The sequence below is a fragment of the Styela clava genome, chromosome 7, assembly GCF_964204865.1.
Source record: "Styela clava chromosome 7, kaStyClav1.hap1.2, whole genome shotgun sequence".
In the NCBI taxonomy this organism is placed as follows: Eukaryota; Metazoa; Chordata; class Ascidiacea; order Stolidobranchia; family Styelidae; genus Styela; species Styela clava.
In genome coordinates this window covers 18,770,556-18,788,441 of record NC_135256.1, presented here as the reverse complement: position 1 = coordinate 18,788,441, position 17,886 = coordinate 18,770,556, and the positions used below count along the sequence as shown (strand labels likewise).

The following is a 17,886-nucleotide window of genomic DNA, read 5'->3' as shown; positions in this document are numbered from 1 at the left end:
CCCCCCCCCCCCAAAAAAGAAAAAAAAATCTACACCCGAATACTCATTTAATTACGTATTATATGTTGTACTTACGTATTATATGTTGAATATCTTTTATATTTACCCTTTTGACAATATGCTATTTAGAAATTGTTGTATTTATATTGATCCGTTTTATTTCTTATTACAAGTTATTGTATTTTAAAATATGCATATTTATTTTGTAGTTTATTATTTATCGCTATCCTTGATTTTACTTTTTCTTAGACTACCAATTTTATTTACCAATCTTGAACCACATCAACGTTTTTGGGTCATATATAATATACAAAGACGAAGTATGTGTAAAGCAACGGCCCGCTTTTTTTTCTATTTTTCCTTTCCTCATTTGAATAGATTATAACGTGCGTATAAATAAGTATTATAGTAATCGTGAAAACAAACAAACATTATTAATACTTTATAGCAATTACAAAGCAAAATTCCTCTCTGTAGATAAAGTCCTCCCGCTTTGGAAACGTAGATGTAGTAGCGTTTCGTCCAACTCTGACAAAGAAAACAGTTATGATCATAATATCACAAACAGACGACACAATGGAGACTTCTATCACTGAAGAATTTGGTTTTTCATCAATAATAATGACAATAATTCATTCATGCTCAAGTTCGTTAGGTTTTTGTAAATGATTAGAACCTAATCGAAAATTTTAATAGGAATGTATATTTATGTATAAATATGGGAAATTAATTAACATATTTGGTTTATATTATTTGTCGAAGTCATATTGACTGTATGATGCGTTTTAAAGTAGCCGAGAAAAATTATCAGAACATTGACAATACTTTACGGGTGTTGGTATCGCATATTGGTGGCCTATACTTCAGTTTTGTTCGATCGACACTACCTTTTGAAAAACAATTTTTGTTCCGTGATGAAACAGTTTTTATTTCTTCAATAGTGACAAAAAATAAATATGTGCAAGATTTTTTAGCTACCTGTCAGCAAGTCAATTGAGCATTGTATCGATTGAGCATTGTATCGGTGTGGGGCAAACATTGCAATCTACCTTGCCAATGTCTTAAACTTCTATCATGCTAGGTTTTTGAAAGAATATCTATGTTATTTAAGTCTCAAAGCTGATTCTTGTATAGGGTTATTGGGGAACGTCAAATATATAGATATTATTCGTATTTTAAAGTAAAGTAAAATTCGCAAGTTTTTGTTAAACAAATGTTAAATAACAGTGACCCACGAATGACATTCATTTCATCACTTTTTGAAAACGAACCGAAATATTTTTTTTTTCGATCATATCCCAAGAATTCATTCCCAGGGTTCATATCAATAGTGGTGTCAATCTTTCTTGCACAATTCAAAAAGCGCTTCCTGATAAAACAATGTTCATGTAAGTCGTTGGGTCTATTGAAAAATGTAACTGATATTCGAGTTTACATAATATATATATCGTTGTTCTTGGCAATTGAGCACAATTGAATTGAAACTTCAGAATGTTTCACAGCAGCGTTTCATCACGTTTTTGTTAAACAAATGTTAAGTAACAGTGACCCACGAATGACATTCATTTCATCACTTTTTGAAAACGAACCGAAAAAAAACTTCTTTCGATCATATCCCAAGAATTCATTTCCATGGTTCTTATCAATGGTGGTGTCAATCTTTCTTGCATTATTCAAAAAGCGCTTTCTGATAAAACAATGTTCATGTAGGTCGATGAGTCTATTGAAAAATGTAACTGACATTCGAGTTTACATATATATCGCTGTTCTTGGCAATTGAGCACAATTGAATTGAAACTTCAGAATGTTTCACAGCAGCGTTTCATCACGTTTTTGTTAAACAAATGTTAAGTAACAGTGACCCACGAATGACATTCATTTCATCACTTTTTGAAAACGAACCGAAAAAAAACTTCTTTCGATCATATCCCAAGAATTCATTCCCATGGTTCTTATCAATGGTGGTGTCAATCTTTCTTGCATTATTCAAAAAGCGCTTTCTGATAAAACAATGTTCATGTAAGTCGATGGGTCTATTGAAAAATGTAACTGACTTTTGAGTTTACATATATATCGCTGTTCTTGGCAATTGAGCACAATTGAATTGAAACTACAGAATGTTTAACAGCAGCGTTTCATCAGTTTGAAAACTAACTTGCAAGGAGATACCTCGCCGAATATATAGATCTCACTGTCATTCTTATCATCATACTACTATCCTCGGATAAATACTATACATAAAGTATTGGTTGTTTCTGAGACTGCCTTCAACTGTGATTTCTACGGGAAAAAATTATGATATTATGACTTTAGCGCTATTCCCGCGAAGGTATCATTAGGTCTGTTTGTCAAGAATATTCCATCAAATAAGCCAGTGGTCTTTGTGGAATGGGTTGAAACTTCGCTCTGCTTTCATTAATCAAACCAAACCAGGAAAAAATGAATTTACGCATGAATGCTCATTTAATTGCTTAAATTTTATACTATGTTGTTATAATGTATTGAAAATAAATGGCATTGTATCGACAATATGTTACTCAAAATTCATTCATTCATCTTCTTTTACTTCATTGTTTATTTTCTATTCCTATTTTTACTTGCAGTTCCAATTTTCCAAGACTACCAATTTTATTCACCAAATTTTAAATCACCCCACTGGTTCATAAAAGATAGCTGTGTCAATACATTCCCTTCTACACATAATGTGGAGATAAATTGCAAAAAAAATTATGATCATTTATTGCGACAAGATAACAGGCACATTGAAAACTTTCATTTCGTGGTGAAATTTTAATTTTAATAATAATTTATAAGTACGCCAGGAGTTTTGTAAATGATTAGAACTTAATATCACACCGGTTTTTCAATATGGATGCTGCATTTATATATAGATTAGTGAATTGTCATGTTTTTGCTCTTTTAAAAGTCGAATTGAGGTATTGTACGTTTCATTATATATATGTGATTAACATTCTCAAGTGAAAGTCATTAGTACATAGAATTTATTATATTGCACTGTTAAAAATGGGTTATAGTGGGAATCTTTTTGTGGCGAATCTGATTCTTTATAATTTTTGAAGGTTTTTGGGGACCGTGGATGACTTAGTACTGAGAACTCGGAACTTTACATCCGGTGAAAGGCAATTATAGCTTTCAGTGTTCTTAATTTATACCGTATATGCTAGTTCTAATGGGGGTTGCATTTGGCAAACACTGCAATCGTTTAAATATACATACCAATATCTTCAAATAATATTGTTGCATTATTAGAAATGACAGGAAAGATACCAAATCGAGGTTGGAATTTACTCAATCTCTTTGTCGGACCTCATTCCGTATAATATTTTCAAGTGAAATAAAACATACATTGTTTTTATTTTGGCTCAAATTAACCAGATTTTATACTCTGTGTGGGTTTTGTCTGCTTTTCTGATATTGTAACCAGTCCTTTTGTTAAATTGTCGGTCTATATACATTTTGAGTATAAAAATTGAAATCAGCATATATATATGTGCCGTTGTATTTCAATGACTAGCCGATGTGTTGGTGGTCACTGTAGAATTCACGGTGATGGATCTATCCCAAACCATGAAACAAGAAAAAAAAATTTCAACTAACCTGCTCTGAGGTCTCCACGTAACTAAAAGAAGACCTATAATTTGGAGGACCCTTTCAGCCTAAAAATTATGTTAAAGTCCATGCAAACTACTGCCTCACAGCCCAAAACAATAATATGTGACGCAGATAATCAAATCAAGTTTTTATTAATTTTTATCATTTGCTGGCTTATGAAAATTCACTAAGCGATTACAAGTTTTCATCATATGTAATTCATTCATGTCAATAAATATTTCGTCACGAATCTCCATTAATTTGTATCTCGTATTAAAAATATCACACTGACCTTAAAAAGTCGGCTTTGTCATTTCACTCCAAACGAGATTCTGTATGAGTATATCCACTGATATGCGAGGGCCAACTTTATTTCTGGATGGACGCAAACGTTTCTCTTATCGTGAAAATTACACAGAATTAAACTGCGAATCTTATTTTCTCCCTAATCATACTCCAACCTCGTTCAACAAATGATCACTTCGAAGTTTGTACTGTCCGGTCGCTCAAGTTGCAGCTTATACCATGTGGGCTGCCGTGGTCCACAACATCTTGTTATCCTCGTTACTACTTTCATATTTGCAGATACTCATTCATACCCTACACTCCAGGATTCAAATGTTTAACGGCACATGATTCTATGGCTGATGAAAACATCAGCATTTGCGAGACTCGTTTTTGATTTCAGCAACTAAATTGAAGCTCCCTTGAAGACATAATGACATTTAATTCACAACTATTTTTTTGAAACTCAACTGAAAACTGACAAATAACACGTAAAACTACAAAAACGAGGCAATGTTTACTTTACAACGATACTTGAATATCTGTCTGAGCGGCAGGAGTGTCTGAGCGGCTGCAAAAATTGCAATTGTTACTTCATTGTTGACTTTTTGCTGATTAGTAATGGTTATGGAAATAAACAAGGAAATTGATGCCCGGGGAAACATTGATTAAGGCCGTTCAGCGAATACATATATATGGAAAATAAAGCGTTGTCGATATATTTTAGCCAACTTAAAAACTAATTGTTGCAATAATTCAAAGCTGCTCGCGTACCACTCGAACATCTTCCACAGGTTGAGAACCACTGCTCTAGAATCAGGTAGGCTATTCAAAGCCTATTGCCCAGGGGTCGGCAAGCTTTTGTCGCTCGCGGGCCAAAATTAAGGATTGCAAATCTTGGCGGGACGCACATGTTTTCTCAGGAAAGTTAAAAACCGAACGGATGGCTGATGAATCACATTTTTTACACAGATCAGAAATTTCAGATATTTAATATCGAGGAAACATTGCGACGACTCGTGAACTTAAGTCGTCTTACTGGGGAAAAAATTACAAATGATATTTAATGTGACACTTGTTGTTGCATTGAGCTTTATAGCTTTTTGACATCAGGTGACAGACACACTGTATGAAGCCAATATTAGAACATTTTCTAAATGAGCATCATCAATCCTAGTTCTCCTTCAAGATAATAATTTTTATGAAAATCTAGCAGTGACACATCTCTCGAACAGATCGACCATATGTAAATAGTAGGCGCCAAAAATTCTAAAAATATATATATAGAATGAAATTCATGAAACAAAATGTTTCTATAATAAACCCACCCTTAATCAATATGTCCCTGCTATACCTTAGTTTTTCTCGCTATTGTCCGGCATTATTTCCAGAAGAATATTTGACAATGGAACTGATTTTGTCTAGCTATTCTCTGCCGTTGACTAACATTATTGGTATTACAGACCGAAGAGTCAAGAGCGTCCCGAAAACAAAAGTTTGCAAGTTCTTCTCACTACAGGTCAGTAGGTCAATGAAATAATATCGAAGCGGTAAGAGAAAAACTTTGAAAACATTGCAGCCTATTTTGCCAAAGTTTCGAATTTCTATTCAAAAAGTTCAGTGAGCTTTAGAACGTCAAATGAGCTGGGTTAAGAGTTTTTCCTTCTGCCGGAAGTAATTTGCTACCTACTTCGTTCTGCCGTATTTTCAAAGCCTACGGAAAGATCCCTGATCTTTGATTAGAAAGGGATATTTTGAAAAACCTAAAATATGTACAAAAGTTGTAACATTACTCTCTAACGAAAAAATCCATATCAAAAACAAGCATATCAACAAAGGTATAATATGCAAGTTTGGTTAAAGATTAGGGTGTGTCACGTTGGTGTGAGAGTATGATCGAATATATATAAGACATATATCTAGAATTCTACATTGAAGATTGTTAACTATTTGCACTGGGTCACTATCTGACTTCGCTGTGATTTATATATTGATTCGAAAATAATGCGACAATTCTGTGTGAAATCGCGTGCGATTCATTTCTCAAAACGTTTAGTCGAAGAATTCCTTGTACGAGGTTAAAAAGGTGGTTGCTTTAACGGCCAAGTTACCAAGCTTGTCCAATCAAGCGAATCGTAAATGTCAGATCAAGTCAGAAAATTCTTTGTCACTCGCCAGCTCGCAATTGGTGCTTTCAACACCATTCGCCCGTTACTGAGTGTTGGCCTACGATCTACGATTTTTTGAATAAAGCTCTTTAAATCTATATTCAATGCCAAGCATATTATCTTGTAATAGGAAAGTATTATAGGCTAGCGATGTGGTAAGCAATAAAATAGTAAGTCGTAAATAACTGGTTTAAACTGGCCGTGAGCTACAATAAAGTACTTGAGTATATTTAATGATATTGGCTCAGCGTGTCATATTAATGCGAATGAAACCGATGATGCGCCTGTAGCTCGACTAGCAGCGATATTTATTTTAGAATTTATTGTAAGTGACTTTCAGCGTAGATTAACCCTCAGCGTGGTTATTACTTTAATATTCTTTTTTTTTGGAATACGAGATAGGATAGATATGCAATAAATATGAATCTTCCTAAACGTTTGATGTGGAAATTGATTCTGAACGAGGTAGGCCTGCAACGGAGGTTCTCCCTATACCACACACGTTCCGTTTCTTCCTCGGGGTAAGTATTTTCTCGATACTATTATATTATATCAGTGTTACTGAAGCGAGGCCATCTGTCACCTCTTGTTGGATATTAGTTCCATACTTATCCATTTCTTATCATAATCAATGCTTGAGGTGACAAGTTTTTTGAAGTAATAATAATTTGTCATATTCGAACTAATGGAAATCATGTAGAAGCCACTTTGCCCAATAAAAAAACTGATGATTTTGCGACATAAATTTTTATCACCCACTTTCCACGGTAAACATGGCATATTATGGTAAAAATAATTCTAGTTAAAAAGTAATACTCTATATCAGGGGTCACCAAACTACGGCCCGCGGGCCGGATCCGGCCCGCGACGTCATTTTATCCGGCCCGCGGCGTCATTTTATCCGGTCCGCAATAACACGCAAAAATGGCTAAATTTTTTTCCAAGGAAGATTTTCACGAGCATCGTCGTCCTTGTTTATTTCCTAACATTGGCCAATCGGCAAGATGCAGAAAAGTGACGTAATAATAGGCCTTTCCGCATCCGCTCAGACACTTTTGTCACCCTGACAGATTTTCAGTCGTGGTTGTAAACAAAACTTCGTTTTTGCGACTTTGAATGCTACCAGTACGTAACGTTTTCTGCGATACACTTGTACACTCGTGGCGCTTGCTTTCGACGAAACTGTTTGTTTTTCGTGCTAAAATAAACGTCGAATGTGCATTTTGTGCTAACAGTACTGTAATCCCTTGCGTACTGCTCCAATTTCAAAAGACACACTAACTTTTGTACTGCTTTAATGCGGATATTCATGTAGGTATGTTACAAAAAAAGGGAAGTTCATCCGATTTAAATAAAAACTGCTCCAGTGGAAAGATCTGAGTAAAAATAGAAAACAAAACCAAGTTTGGAATAAACGGTCAAGAAATAACGGAGATATCGGAATTTTAGTACCGCCCGACAGCCAATTTTTTCCATAATGATTGTCTTACTTTTTTGATAAGAACTGTTTCAGGATTTTATTCTGGCAACAGTCATTGACACCGCCGAAAGATCGTCGCAAATAAACGCTGGAGTTGTGCATGATAGTTTGACAGTGGTTCATTGTGGGTAATAATTAACGATGTTCTGATTGTACGAACTTCATAAAAATTGGTAAGTATCAAGTTAGACAAGAAATACACACGTCCATATAAATTATATTGGTGTCCATAGACAATATCAATAATTTGCACTACGTATAACTGGAGCGTAATTTTTAAAAGCGTCGAATGTTGGGAAATTTATGCGCTAATGAAAAAATTCAAATACCAGATAATAGTTGTTCATTTTATCTAAATTATGTCAAAATTTTAAAGAATTCCAAGCTACAGCAGGCAGTCGTTTTTATGAGCGGTATTTCAACACGGCGTAACGGTACTTAGCAGACGTGATGCGTACAATTTTTGCCGCGGATTTTGTAACATTTCTAATTCATGACAGCAACGTTTTGATAACAGCTAAACTCAGGATAGTTGTCTAGATATAGAAATCTTGTTAATTATTTTTCCTAGGATGTTCTCGATCTATATTCTGCGATATTCCCAACATTTGTGAATTTATTGTATTGCATTGACAAAAATATTCATCCGGCCCGTTTCAACACAATTTGAGTCATACCCGGCCCGCGGCCAAAAAAGTTTGGTGACCCCTGCTCTATATAGCAGGGGTGGCCAACCTGCTTTTGACTAAAATCTTCAAAATAGCTCGCGATCGACGAATCGGTAATAAGGTCATAATCAAAAGTGTATCAATACTGAATACGCAGATAACTTCACACATTTTTATACTCTATATTCAATTTGTTACTTTGATTATATAATTGTAAAAACTTTTTCATCCCTATTTTCAATCAAAACGAAGCAAGGACACCGATGCAGAGCTACGTTTGCAGAAACCTGTTTGATGCCTCGTTTGCATTTTATATTGGAAACGAAACAGTAGCAAATTCTTACTAAAGTTAATTGTGTTTATACATAATTTGGCATGTAGCTACATGATTTTTCATGTAAGATGTTTTCTGTGTGTCGTTTTTACGCATAACAGGTGTCCAGCACTGCATTTTGTTACGCAAATATATTATACGGTATTATTTTATGTTCCACCAATTTCAATTTTTGTCGGCACATTATTTGATAGATTTTATTCAATTAAAATGTTTTATATGTGCCTTTTTACCTAGAGGCATAGTGAGTGCCCGCCATTGGATTTATTACGAAAATATATGTTATTATATCATGTTCCATCCACTTCAATTTTTTGTCGATTCGCAAGTACATTTTATTCAATTTTACCGGTCCGCCATGTTGAAAGGGTTGGAAACTGCTGGTATAGCATATGGCCCTGAGAACCACACAATACTATCAAAACTTTCTCTGCAATTCCAGCTATCGTTGAACTAAATTTCCGTTGTATTGTTCATAGGTGACACCATGATTTCAAAGTATCGCATTTCCAAAACACATTAATGCTTATAGGAGATTAAATATCGTTTAAAAAAATTGCGGAAGTTCTCGTCAATCATTTACTTTCTGTTCAAACAGCGCAACGCAAATTCAATACTAAATATATCATAAGGTATCCTGATTATAATTTTAATCGAAGACCTTATTATATTTCCCAAAACTGACATATCAGACGTAGAAATGCATTGAAATACCGCGATTCATGGTCATAAAACACGTTGACTTTTTCTCCTTTGAAAATTTGTAAGGTTTACGCTTTGTCACGTGATTCGTAACTTCAAGAGTCCGAATCGCAGACTTTTAATGACGATGAATGACTCAAAATTTCCTACTACATCTTTAAAAAAAATTATGAAGTATGTGAACGAAGATGGTGGACACCGGAACATAGTATGTGTACCAAGTTAGGGTTAGTCTATAATTTTATTCCAATTTCCCTTATTTTAGTTCTATTACGACTTCGGGAACTAACAAAGTGACTCCCGTTGTATTCGTACCTGAAGTTATGGCATGACACTAACCTGGTACACATACTATGTTCCGGTGTCCGCCATCTTGGTTCACATACTTCGGGAGTGCCGGAATAATTTCGGTATTTCCGAATAATAATAGTTCCTTACATGTCGTTAGATATCAGTGGTAGCTTATACAAAGCCTAGTTCAGAGCGAACGGCGCAAATAAGTGCCCTATATATAAAACTAGTGAGCAGACGGTAAAATTAAATTTTTTAGAGATTTAGTAGAAAGTTTTGAGTCATTTTATCGTCATTGAAAGTCTGCGATTCCGACTCTTAGAGTTACAAACAACGTGATAAAGCGTAAACCATGCCAATTTTCAAGGGAAAAAAATTCAACGTGTTTTATGTCCATGAATCGCGGTATTTCAATGCATTTCTACGCCTGATATGTCAGTTTTCGGTAATATAATAAGTGCTTCGATTATAATCAGAATACCATATGATATATTTAGTGTTGAATTTGCGTTGCGCTGTTTGAACAGAAAGTAAATGATTGACGAGAACTTCCGCAATTTTTTTAAACGATATTAATCTCCTATAAGCATTAATGTGTTTTGGAAATGCGATACTTTGAAATCATGGTGTCACCTATGAACAATACAACGGAACTTTAGTTTAACGATAGCTGGAATGGCACAGGAAGTTTCGGTAATATTGTGTTGTTCTCAGCGCCATATGCTATACAAGCGGTTTCCAAACGTTTCAACCTGGCGGAACGGTAAAATTGAATAAAATGTATTCGCGAATCGGCAAAAAACTGCAGTGAATGGAACATGATATACTAACATATATTTTCGTAATAAATCCAGTGGCGGGTACTCACTATGCTTCTATAGGTAAAAAGGCACACAGAGAACATTTTAAATTAAGAAAAACTATCAAATAATGTGTCGGCCAAAAATTGAAATTGGTGGAAAATAAAATAATACCATAATATATTTGCGTAATAAAATGAAGTGGTGGGCACCTGTTATGCGTAAAAACGGCACACAGAAAACATCTCACATTAAAAAACATGTAGCTACATGCCAAATTATGTACAAACACAATTATCTTTAGTGAGAAACTTGCTGCTGTTTCGTTTCCAATATAAGATGCAAACGAGGCATCAAAAATGTTTCTGCAAACATAGCTCGGCGTCCAGTTATTTCTTTGCTTCGCTTTGATTAAAACTAAGGATGATGATAATTTGAATTGCAATGAATTGAAATGAAGTTAAAGCAGAGTTAATGTCGGTTACTCAGTGTTGAATCAGGCCATGATCACACACTCGGGAGTTGGAAATATTAGTGATTATTGTTGTGTTAGGCAACGTGTCTTTTTCCTGCACCCCACTCCCATTTCTTTTAAATATTTACCGTAAGTCGAAATATTGCCGCCTATTTTGCTACTATGATTTTAAATTAATTTGGTTCCGTGATAAATCAAGCAGGGCTGCCACAACTTTCTTATTTCTAAGATTTGCTTTTATTTTGAAGGTCTTTCTCTTACAAAATATTTTTGTCCTTGTTTCTAAGAAACGTCTACCACTGAGCTACTAGGTTGGTGCCACTGCTACCATTGTGAATAAAATTTATCACACTACTCTTGGAGTGAGACAATAACTTTAGGATCGTTTGCCAGTCAAGACACGCGATATTCTGCAAGTTTATTTCTAAAACTTGACAGTAGGGAAAATTTGTATTTGTTACGTCATAATATGCTCTATCGGGCTTGTACATACCCAATTACTGCATGTGTATATCGTATTTTGCTTGTACAGTACTATATTCTTCCTGATTTAAAACACACAACAGTCGCAGTATGAAACTGGTTCAAGGCAATTTTCTGGGCTATGTTATTGAATTTACTCAACATCAGACGCGATCGACTACTCGAGACGTGGAGATCGACCGGTCAGATCGCGATCGACGTGTTGGCCACCCCTGCTCTATATCTATAGTATACCATGAACCCTAAAGTACTTATTAGACACATATAGCTATATCACGCTGGATTTGATGTATTCTTTCATTTTTTATGGAAGTAAAGACATCAAATCAAATTTACTTTTTGAAACTTCACTTCTTTCAGAAAAGTTAGCTCATCGATTTCACGCAGAGAAGAAGATTGGATTTCTGTGCGAGATATCTTTATAAAGGCATTCCATCACTACCCACTGTACAAATATTTGGCGTCCGATGAAAGCAAACGCTCAGAATTTCTAAAGCAGTATTTGGATTCTGTGTACTACGTCACTACCCGTAAAAACAAATCTGTGCTCGCTTTCTTTAGCAAGTCGGCTACCGAAACCACAACGACGTCGGTATGATTTAAATATTATGATATATCGATTTTTGTCTAATGTTTTCCCCGTATATCAATATAGGGGTAAAGGCTATTACCTTTACTCATTTCGAAAAATTCTGTGCGCTCTATGGAATTCGCTTTACACTTTAAATTTCTGTGTGATGACGTCTCTGTGTCGTGGTTCCATGAGCGCTTTTCATCGATCTCGTCAGACTACCGGTGGCCTACTGTAAAGTTTCGAATTCATTCTATTAGCAGAAAAATGCCTATACAGCGAAAATACGACATATTTGGGGGGTCCGCGGATACTTCAAAGAAGCATAGGCACATTAAGTTTGAGACCCACTGAGCTAAACTAAGACATAAATATGCTTTAATATGCAATCGATAAAACAATACTTCCAATACTGCTGAAATATATGAATAAAAATAGCGAAGTATCCTATGTCTTAAATGTAACTTCTCATGGAGGGTCAAAGTAAGGATATGAAAAACGATACAAAAATATTTACGATCGCTATTGTGTGCAAACTTTTGAAAATAACTTATAAATAGTATACAGGGTGTCTCAGAAGGAAATACACTTTCAATTTTGGTTTGCTTCTCAGGTACTCATCGTAGAGTGTTTGAAAAATGCAAACAATACTTACATTTTGCTACTTATCCATACTATGTTTTCTGAAGAAATGAACGCTCTATGATGAGTAACTTAGAAGCAAATTAAAATTAAAAGTATATACTTATTTTTGAGACACCCTGTATTATTCTCGAGTCGAAAATAAAACATGTACGGCACAACTAATTGCCATTTCCATGACGCGGAAATACTAGATGATAGATTTTTCATTAGCTTTTGTATTTATGTTTCTCTAGTAATTTAGGATAAATCAACATAAAATAGCAACGTTCAGGCAAGGATGAAATTTATTAATTTGAGTTATTGTTACGATTATTTCTACTCTGCAGAACGCAGAAGTGATTATCGGCGGATCTTTGCTACATCGTCCTTGTTTTGACGAAGGTGGTTGGAAAAGTTGCAGAGATGAGGATTTTGCAAAGGAATATGAACATTTCAATTTGAAAAAAATTGACAATGATGCATTTGATAAACTCAAAAGGCAAGCCGATGTATAAAATAAACGAGTGTAACGTGCGCAGTGCTTTCGAATAGGTACAAATACATCTGTTCGTTAGTTATATGGTTGTTATCGAAGTTGGAAAGCTGAAAAAATTCAAATTGACTCAACTTAACTCAATTCTATTCAACAAAATATTTTTCTGTAACTTAAATACGACTGAGTTACGACTTATTGCGATTTATGACTTACTTAATGACGTGGGTTGTTTTTCTTGCATTAACTTGTTCGCGAATAGTCTTTTGTATGACCACTGACGTTACGTTTGCGAAACCGGAACTTGGTGGTATAAGACAATCTACAGATTCCCTGGTTGATTTCGACTACGCTCTCAAAAACTAATGAACTTTAAGAATATTAGATTTTTGTTTTTGGTCGCTTCCTGATTACTGAGTATATTATGAAATGATGTGTTCTGTTCACTTGAAACTCTTATAGATCGACGTAGCCGGTAGCCTAAAAATGCCTCTTTATTACACCAATAAATATCAGATAATCAACGCCCACGAAAATTCGTTGTTTATCACTTATGTCAAGGCTGCCCAACCCGCCGGATTGTTTTTTGAGGCCCGCCCAATAAAGTTTGTAAATAGACTTTTTCAATTTTTACATACATTTTACTATACATAAGTATATTTCGTGATTTTGGTGTAAATATTCCTGCCATCTATCTACGTTCAAATGCCGGTGTTAATTATTACGTATGTGTCAAGTCTTGCACCCTGGTGGACATAAACGTCATTTTTTTATTTCCCGCAAAACTGTGCACTCTTTTCGACGAACTATAAAGATATTGTTCGATCATTGGAGACAAACGCTGAGCGCAAATATGGGAATGAACTTGGAGCCTAAGTTTGCAAATTAATTTCATTTTGATTGCTTGCTTTGATCGTCTTTATCGCCAACGTAAAATAAAAAGTCAACAATATCTTGGGTACTGGTCCCCGGACTCGTTGTCTTTTTATGTTTGTACTTTTGTTCATGTTATGTTCGCGTTAAGTAAGATTTTGGAAATGTCGTCACTGCGTATTCGTCAATAATTCTGATGAAATTGACGTAATGGCATTGCTACTAATTAGTCACAAATCAGTATATATCGACTATTCGTTCAGAAATCTTCGTTATGTTACTTCATTAAATACTTGTATTGGTGTTTCAAATTTTACGAAACGGCCCACTAAAACTTGATATTGCCGCGAGCCCGCAACATTTAGCCCGAGCCCGAGAGTATTATGTCCACGCTCCGTTTACCAGATATTCGAATAGTGAACCGCTATTCTAATATTCGAATAATTTGCCAGCCCTACCCAGTAACCAGAGAGCAATTATTAATTTGATTGATTTCATGTTAATAAACTCGCCTTTTATCCAGTGATGAGCTGTAGCCGGAACGCACCGGAACGGCGTTCCGGTTGTTAGACATTTTATTGCATTTGCGTTCCGGTTGTTGAAATAAAATTATGTCATAGAAAGTCTAGTTCTAGTACATCTTGTAAACTCACTTATTAACTTACGTTTTGTTACGCCATAATTTTTTTTTTACATTATAGCAGACAAATATTTAGCGCACAGCAATAACGTGTAATGGATGTTTTGCCGACCTTTGACCCCTTGAAATTTCATCCTACACCTTTCTAATTCTAACACATTCGTATTGAATTGGTATAAATATTCTTGTAATTTTGAACAGACATATACCAGATAATTTCTTTATATTTCATTGTAGTCGTTCGGCTTTATCTTAAGGACAGACAAAAATTTGTGTTAGCGTCCGCGTCGTGTTGAAATTATATATTACATTTTCACAAATTAGCTGCGTTCCGGTTGTAACGATTTTTCCAGCTCATCACTGCTTTTATCTATTATGTAAGTACATACACCAAAATCAGGACTTATCTGGTATTAATGTTTGGTACAAACGTTTGCGGCCCGCGACCGATTTCTTCTCGTGAAAGTGGCCTGCGAGACGAAAAAGGTTGGGCAGGCCTGACTTATGTTATTTCAAAAGGTAATTTACCCATACCCTATTTTCTCTATATTAGGTTTCTGAAGGGCAGGCTATAACGGCGTACGTCAATCTAGTGCTAAATTAGTGAGTTGTGAATTAAATGTCACAAACCAATTTTCAGATACGAATCCTGGGAATCGACAGAAATCTTACAGAAAATTCAGTCTACAGGAATACCTATGTGGGATGCAATGTTTTACGGCATAACTCCCAAGGAAGCGTGTAATGGGTCAGGAAAACAAGGATTTGATATCGGAGTGCCAGACCTATACAAATGCCAAAAACAATATGAAGCGGAAGAAATTATTCCATACAAAGTGTCTGAGACACACGAGAGCAATTTACTCTCTGGAATTACACGGTTATGCAGTTATAATAATTCTGACAGATCACCAGTTATAAGTAAAACACACGAGAAAGTAGAAGAGGCAGAATCACTCATTCCACAACACGGAAATTCAATTAGAAACCCATTTCTAATTCTTGGTATCAGTCATTGTCACCGTGCAGCAAGGTTCCACGCAAATAATAGAATGGAACTGATTACAAAACTTACGTATGATATTGATAAAGCGTATTCAAAAGCGCCGTTTGAAGTTTATGTCATGCTATTTGACCCCTTTAATACAGGGTTATCTTGTGATATTCGAAAAAGTTTTAGTTCTTAATTGTGAACATTTCAATTCTAGAAATATTTACACAACAATATCGTCACGCTAATAACCGAATTGCGTAAGTCATTTTTGGCGATTTTGAGTTTTTTCTAAAATAGGTATTTATGTAATGCTGTGCACCTGTCTGTTAACTCAGATTTTATTTTAGGAATTTCGAAACCCCAAAAAATGGAGATTTAGTACGACTGCACATTTGTGCAATTGTTTCGTCATAATGAATTATCATTGTTACCGCAAGACTATTGTGACGTCACAAAGGCAAAATAACCACGCCGACGTATTTTCGAGTTTTTGCATCTCGGATTCTAGCTTAGCGCGTATTAATTTGAATTTATACTACAGTATAGGAAGGCGTGCACTTGTGATATTCACTGTCCGAGTCCAATTCACCTTGGTTGGCTTTTATATTGGGTGCATTGCTGTTTTATTCTTTATATTTAATCTTAGTCTTATTTCGGTGGGTGTGCAAAACGTGTTATATTGATGAAATATATATTTTTGAACATAAAAAATAATGTAAATGAAACTGATTAGCTATTTTGAGGATTAGACATTGTAGATACTGAGGATTACATTCGTTTTTTGAATGTTTAGTTTTCAGGACTGGTGCATATAGTGAAGTTGCAAAATTGCGTATGTCCCCAAGTCATAGACACATTTCTGCCAAAGTCACAGTGCGCCATTATGACGTCACTTGACTGCGTCATACAAATTAACTTAAATCCGGCTACGATCAAAAAATTGAACCATGGCAAATTATTGACTCTCAATGGCATAACGATATCATTAGGAAGTTTTTTACGTTTTTCTCAAAACTGCTAAAAATGACTTACGCAATTCGGTTATTAGCGTGACGATATATTCATACAAAATTTGTTGCTATACTAAATATACAGAGCGTCTAACACAAGACAATGATATCATGATTGAATATATGAACGCAAATGGCAGAATGGCTTATATGTGACGATTTTGCAAGACTATTACCCGATTCATACTAACAGAACAAGTGGAGGCATTTCACTCATTAGAAAGATATGATGGCTTGTATTAAAAATAAAGGCATGTTCATGAGTTAATCCTAAAATAAGTCTTTCATTTTATCAGCCGTGGCTTAAAGATAATCCTTTATTAAGTATTTCAATCTCGATATAAAGTAAATTAATTCGCCGACAAAACTTAGTCATTTGTTTTGTTTTGGAGAAATTATCAATTAAAAAGACAAGTAACTCAACCCGTTTAATGAGGATTTATTTTAGAAACCAAATCGATTTGGAACATGATTTTTGGCCTGAAAGCATCGTTTTATAAATAGAATTACACAAAGCAATTTTATTTTTTGGTTTTCCTTATAACACGTCGTGGCCAGAAATGGGGCATCTTTGTCCATCAGTAAAAAATATACCAACAGTATTTTGTGCTTACTATGGAAATTGAGATAGGTGAAATATGCAGCTCCTAGTCAAGAAATACCGAACTGAAGTTAAGCGATTTGAGGGCCCTGTGAGTCAAAATTCGTGTTTCTCGATACGCATTTATTGTATTGGCCTGCTTACATTCTGGAAAGTTAGATAACTGATGTCGATAGACATGATTTGCCGTATGCTAATCGGTACCGGTAAGGCGAGCGCCCACTTAGCAAACGAATGACGAAGGTGGTGACGCTTAAAGAATTGAAAACAGTATTTTTACGAATTAAAAGGAATTAGCCGAATTTTTTGTAAAATATGGGATCTCATAGCACTCATAGAAATTTTGTGGAAGAATTTTGTGGAAACTATATATATAGAAGTAATAGCCTTCTGGCGAATACTTCCATCTTTAAGTACTAACATCTATTAGTTATGGAACACATCTATTAGTTGTATTCAAACATACCAAATTATCATTCATCGTTTCAAACTAATAGTTATCTTTTTTTTTTATCTTATATATATATATATATTTCGTTAGGATTGCTTTGAATTTAATTCCACTATTTGGTATGAAAAATTATCAAGGACCTCATAAACACCATTCATATAAAGAGTGGTAAATATTTACAAAGCACTGAACAACGCACCATTCATAAAAATATGAACTATTTTGCAACAAGATAAATTTATTGAAAACATGAAAGTGAGATATCGCGCTATAATTGTAAGTCACTCACATGTCAGAAAACGCGAATGTACTGCTAAGTCATTGTGTTACA

At 34.8% G+C, this 17,886-nt stretch overlaps 1 protein-coding gene across 1 annotated transcript; it reads left to right on the top strand.

The window, feature by feature from the left end:
• Positions 1 to 6,334: 6,334 nt before the first annotated feature.
• Positions 6,335 to 17,196, top strand: LOC144425233 (uncharacterized). The gene is made up of 4 exons (XM_078114759.1): positions 6,335 to 6,586; positions 11,659 to 11,890; positions 12,841 to 12,992; positions 15,140 to 17,196. The coding sequence occupies exons 1-4, from the start codon at positions 6,486 to 6,488 to the stop codon at positions 15,684 to 15,686; spliced, it is 1,032 nt and encodes a 343-aa protein (XP_077970885.1). The 5' UTR covers positions 6,335 to 6,485; the 3' UTR covers positions 15,687 to 17,196.
• Positions 17,197 to 17,886: the final 690 nt, after the last annotated feature.

Bases quoted from the DNA above. Each gene is read 5' to 3' on its own strand.
- LOC144425233 (XM_078114759.1), top strand. From the start codon at position 6,486: ATGAATCTTCCTAAACGTTTGATGTGGAAATTGATTCTGAACGAGGTA. The intron at 6,587-11,658 runs GTAAGTATTTTC...CACTTCTTTCAG, and splicing joins CGTTCCGTTTCTTCCTCGGG to AAAAGTTAGCTCATCGATTT. The intron at 12,993-15,139 runs GCAAGCCGATGT...ACCAATTTTCAG, and splicing joins GCATTTGATAAACTCAAAAG to ATACGAATCCTGGGAATCGA.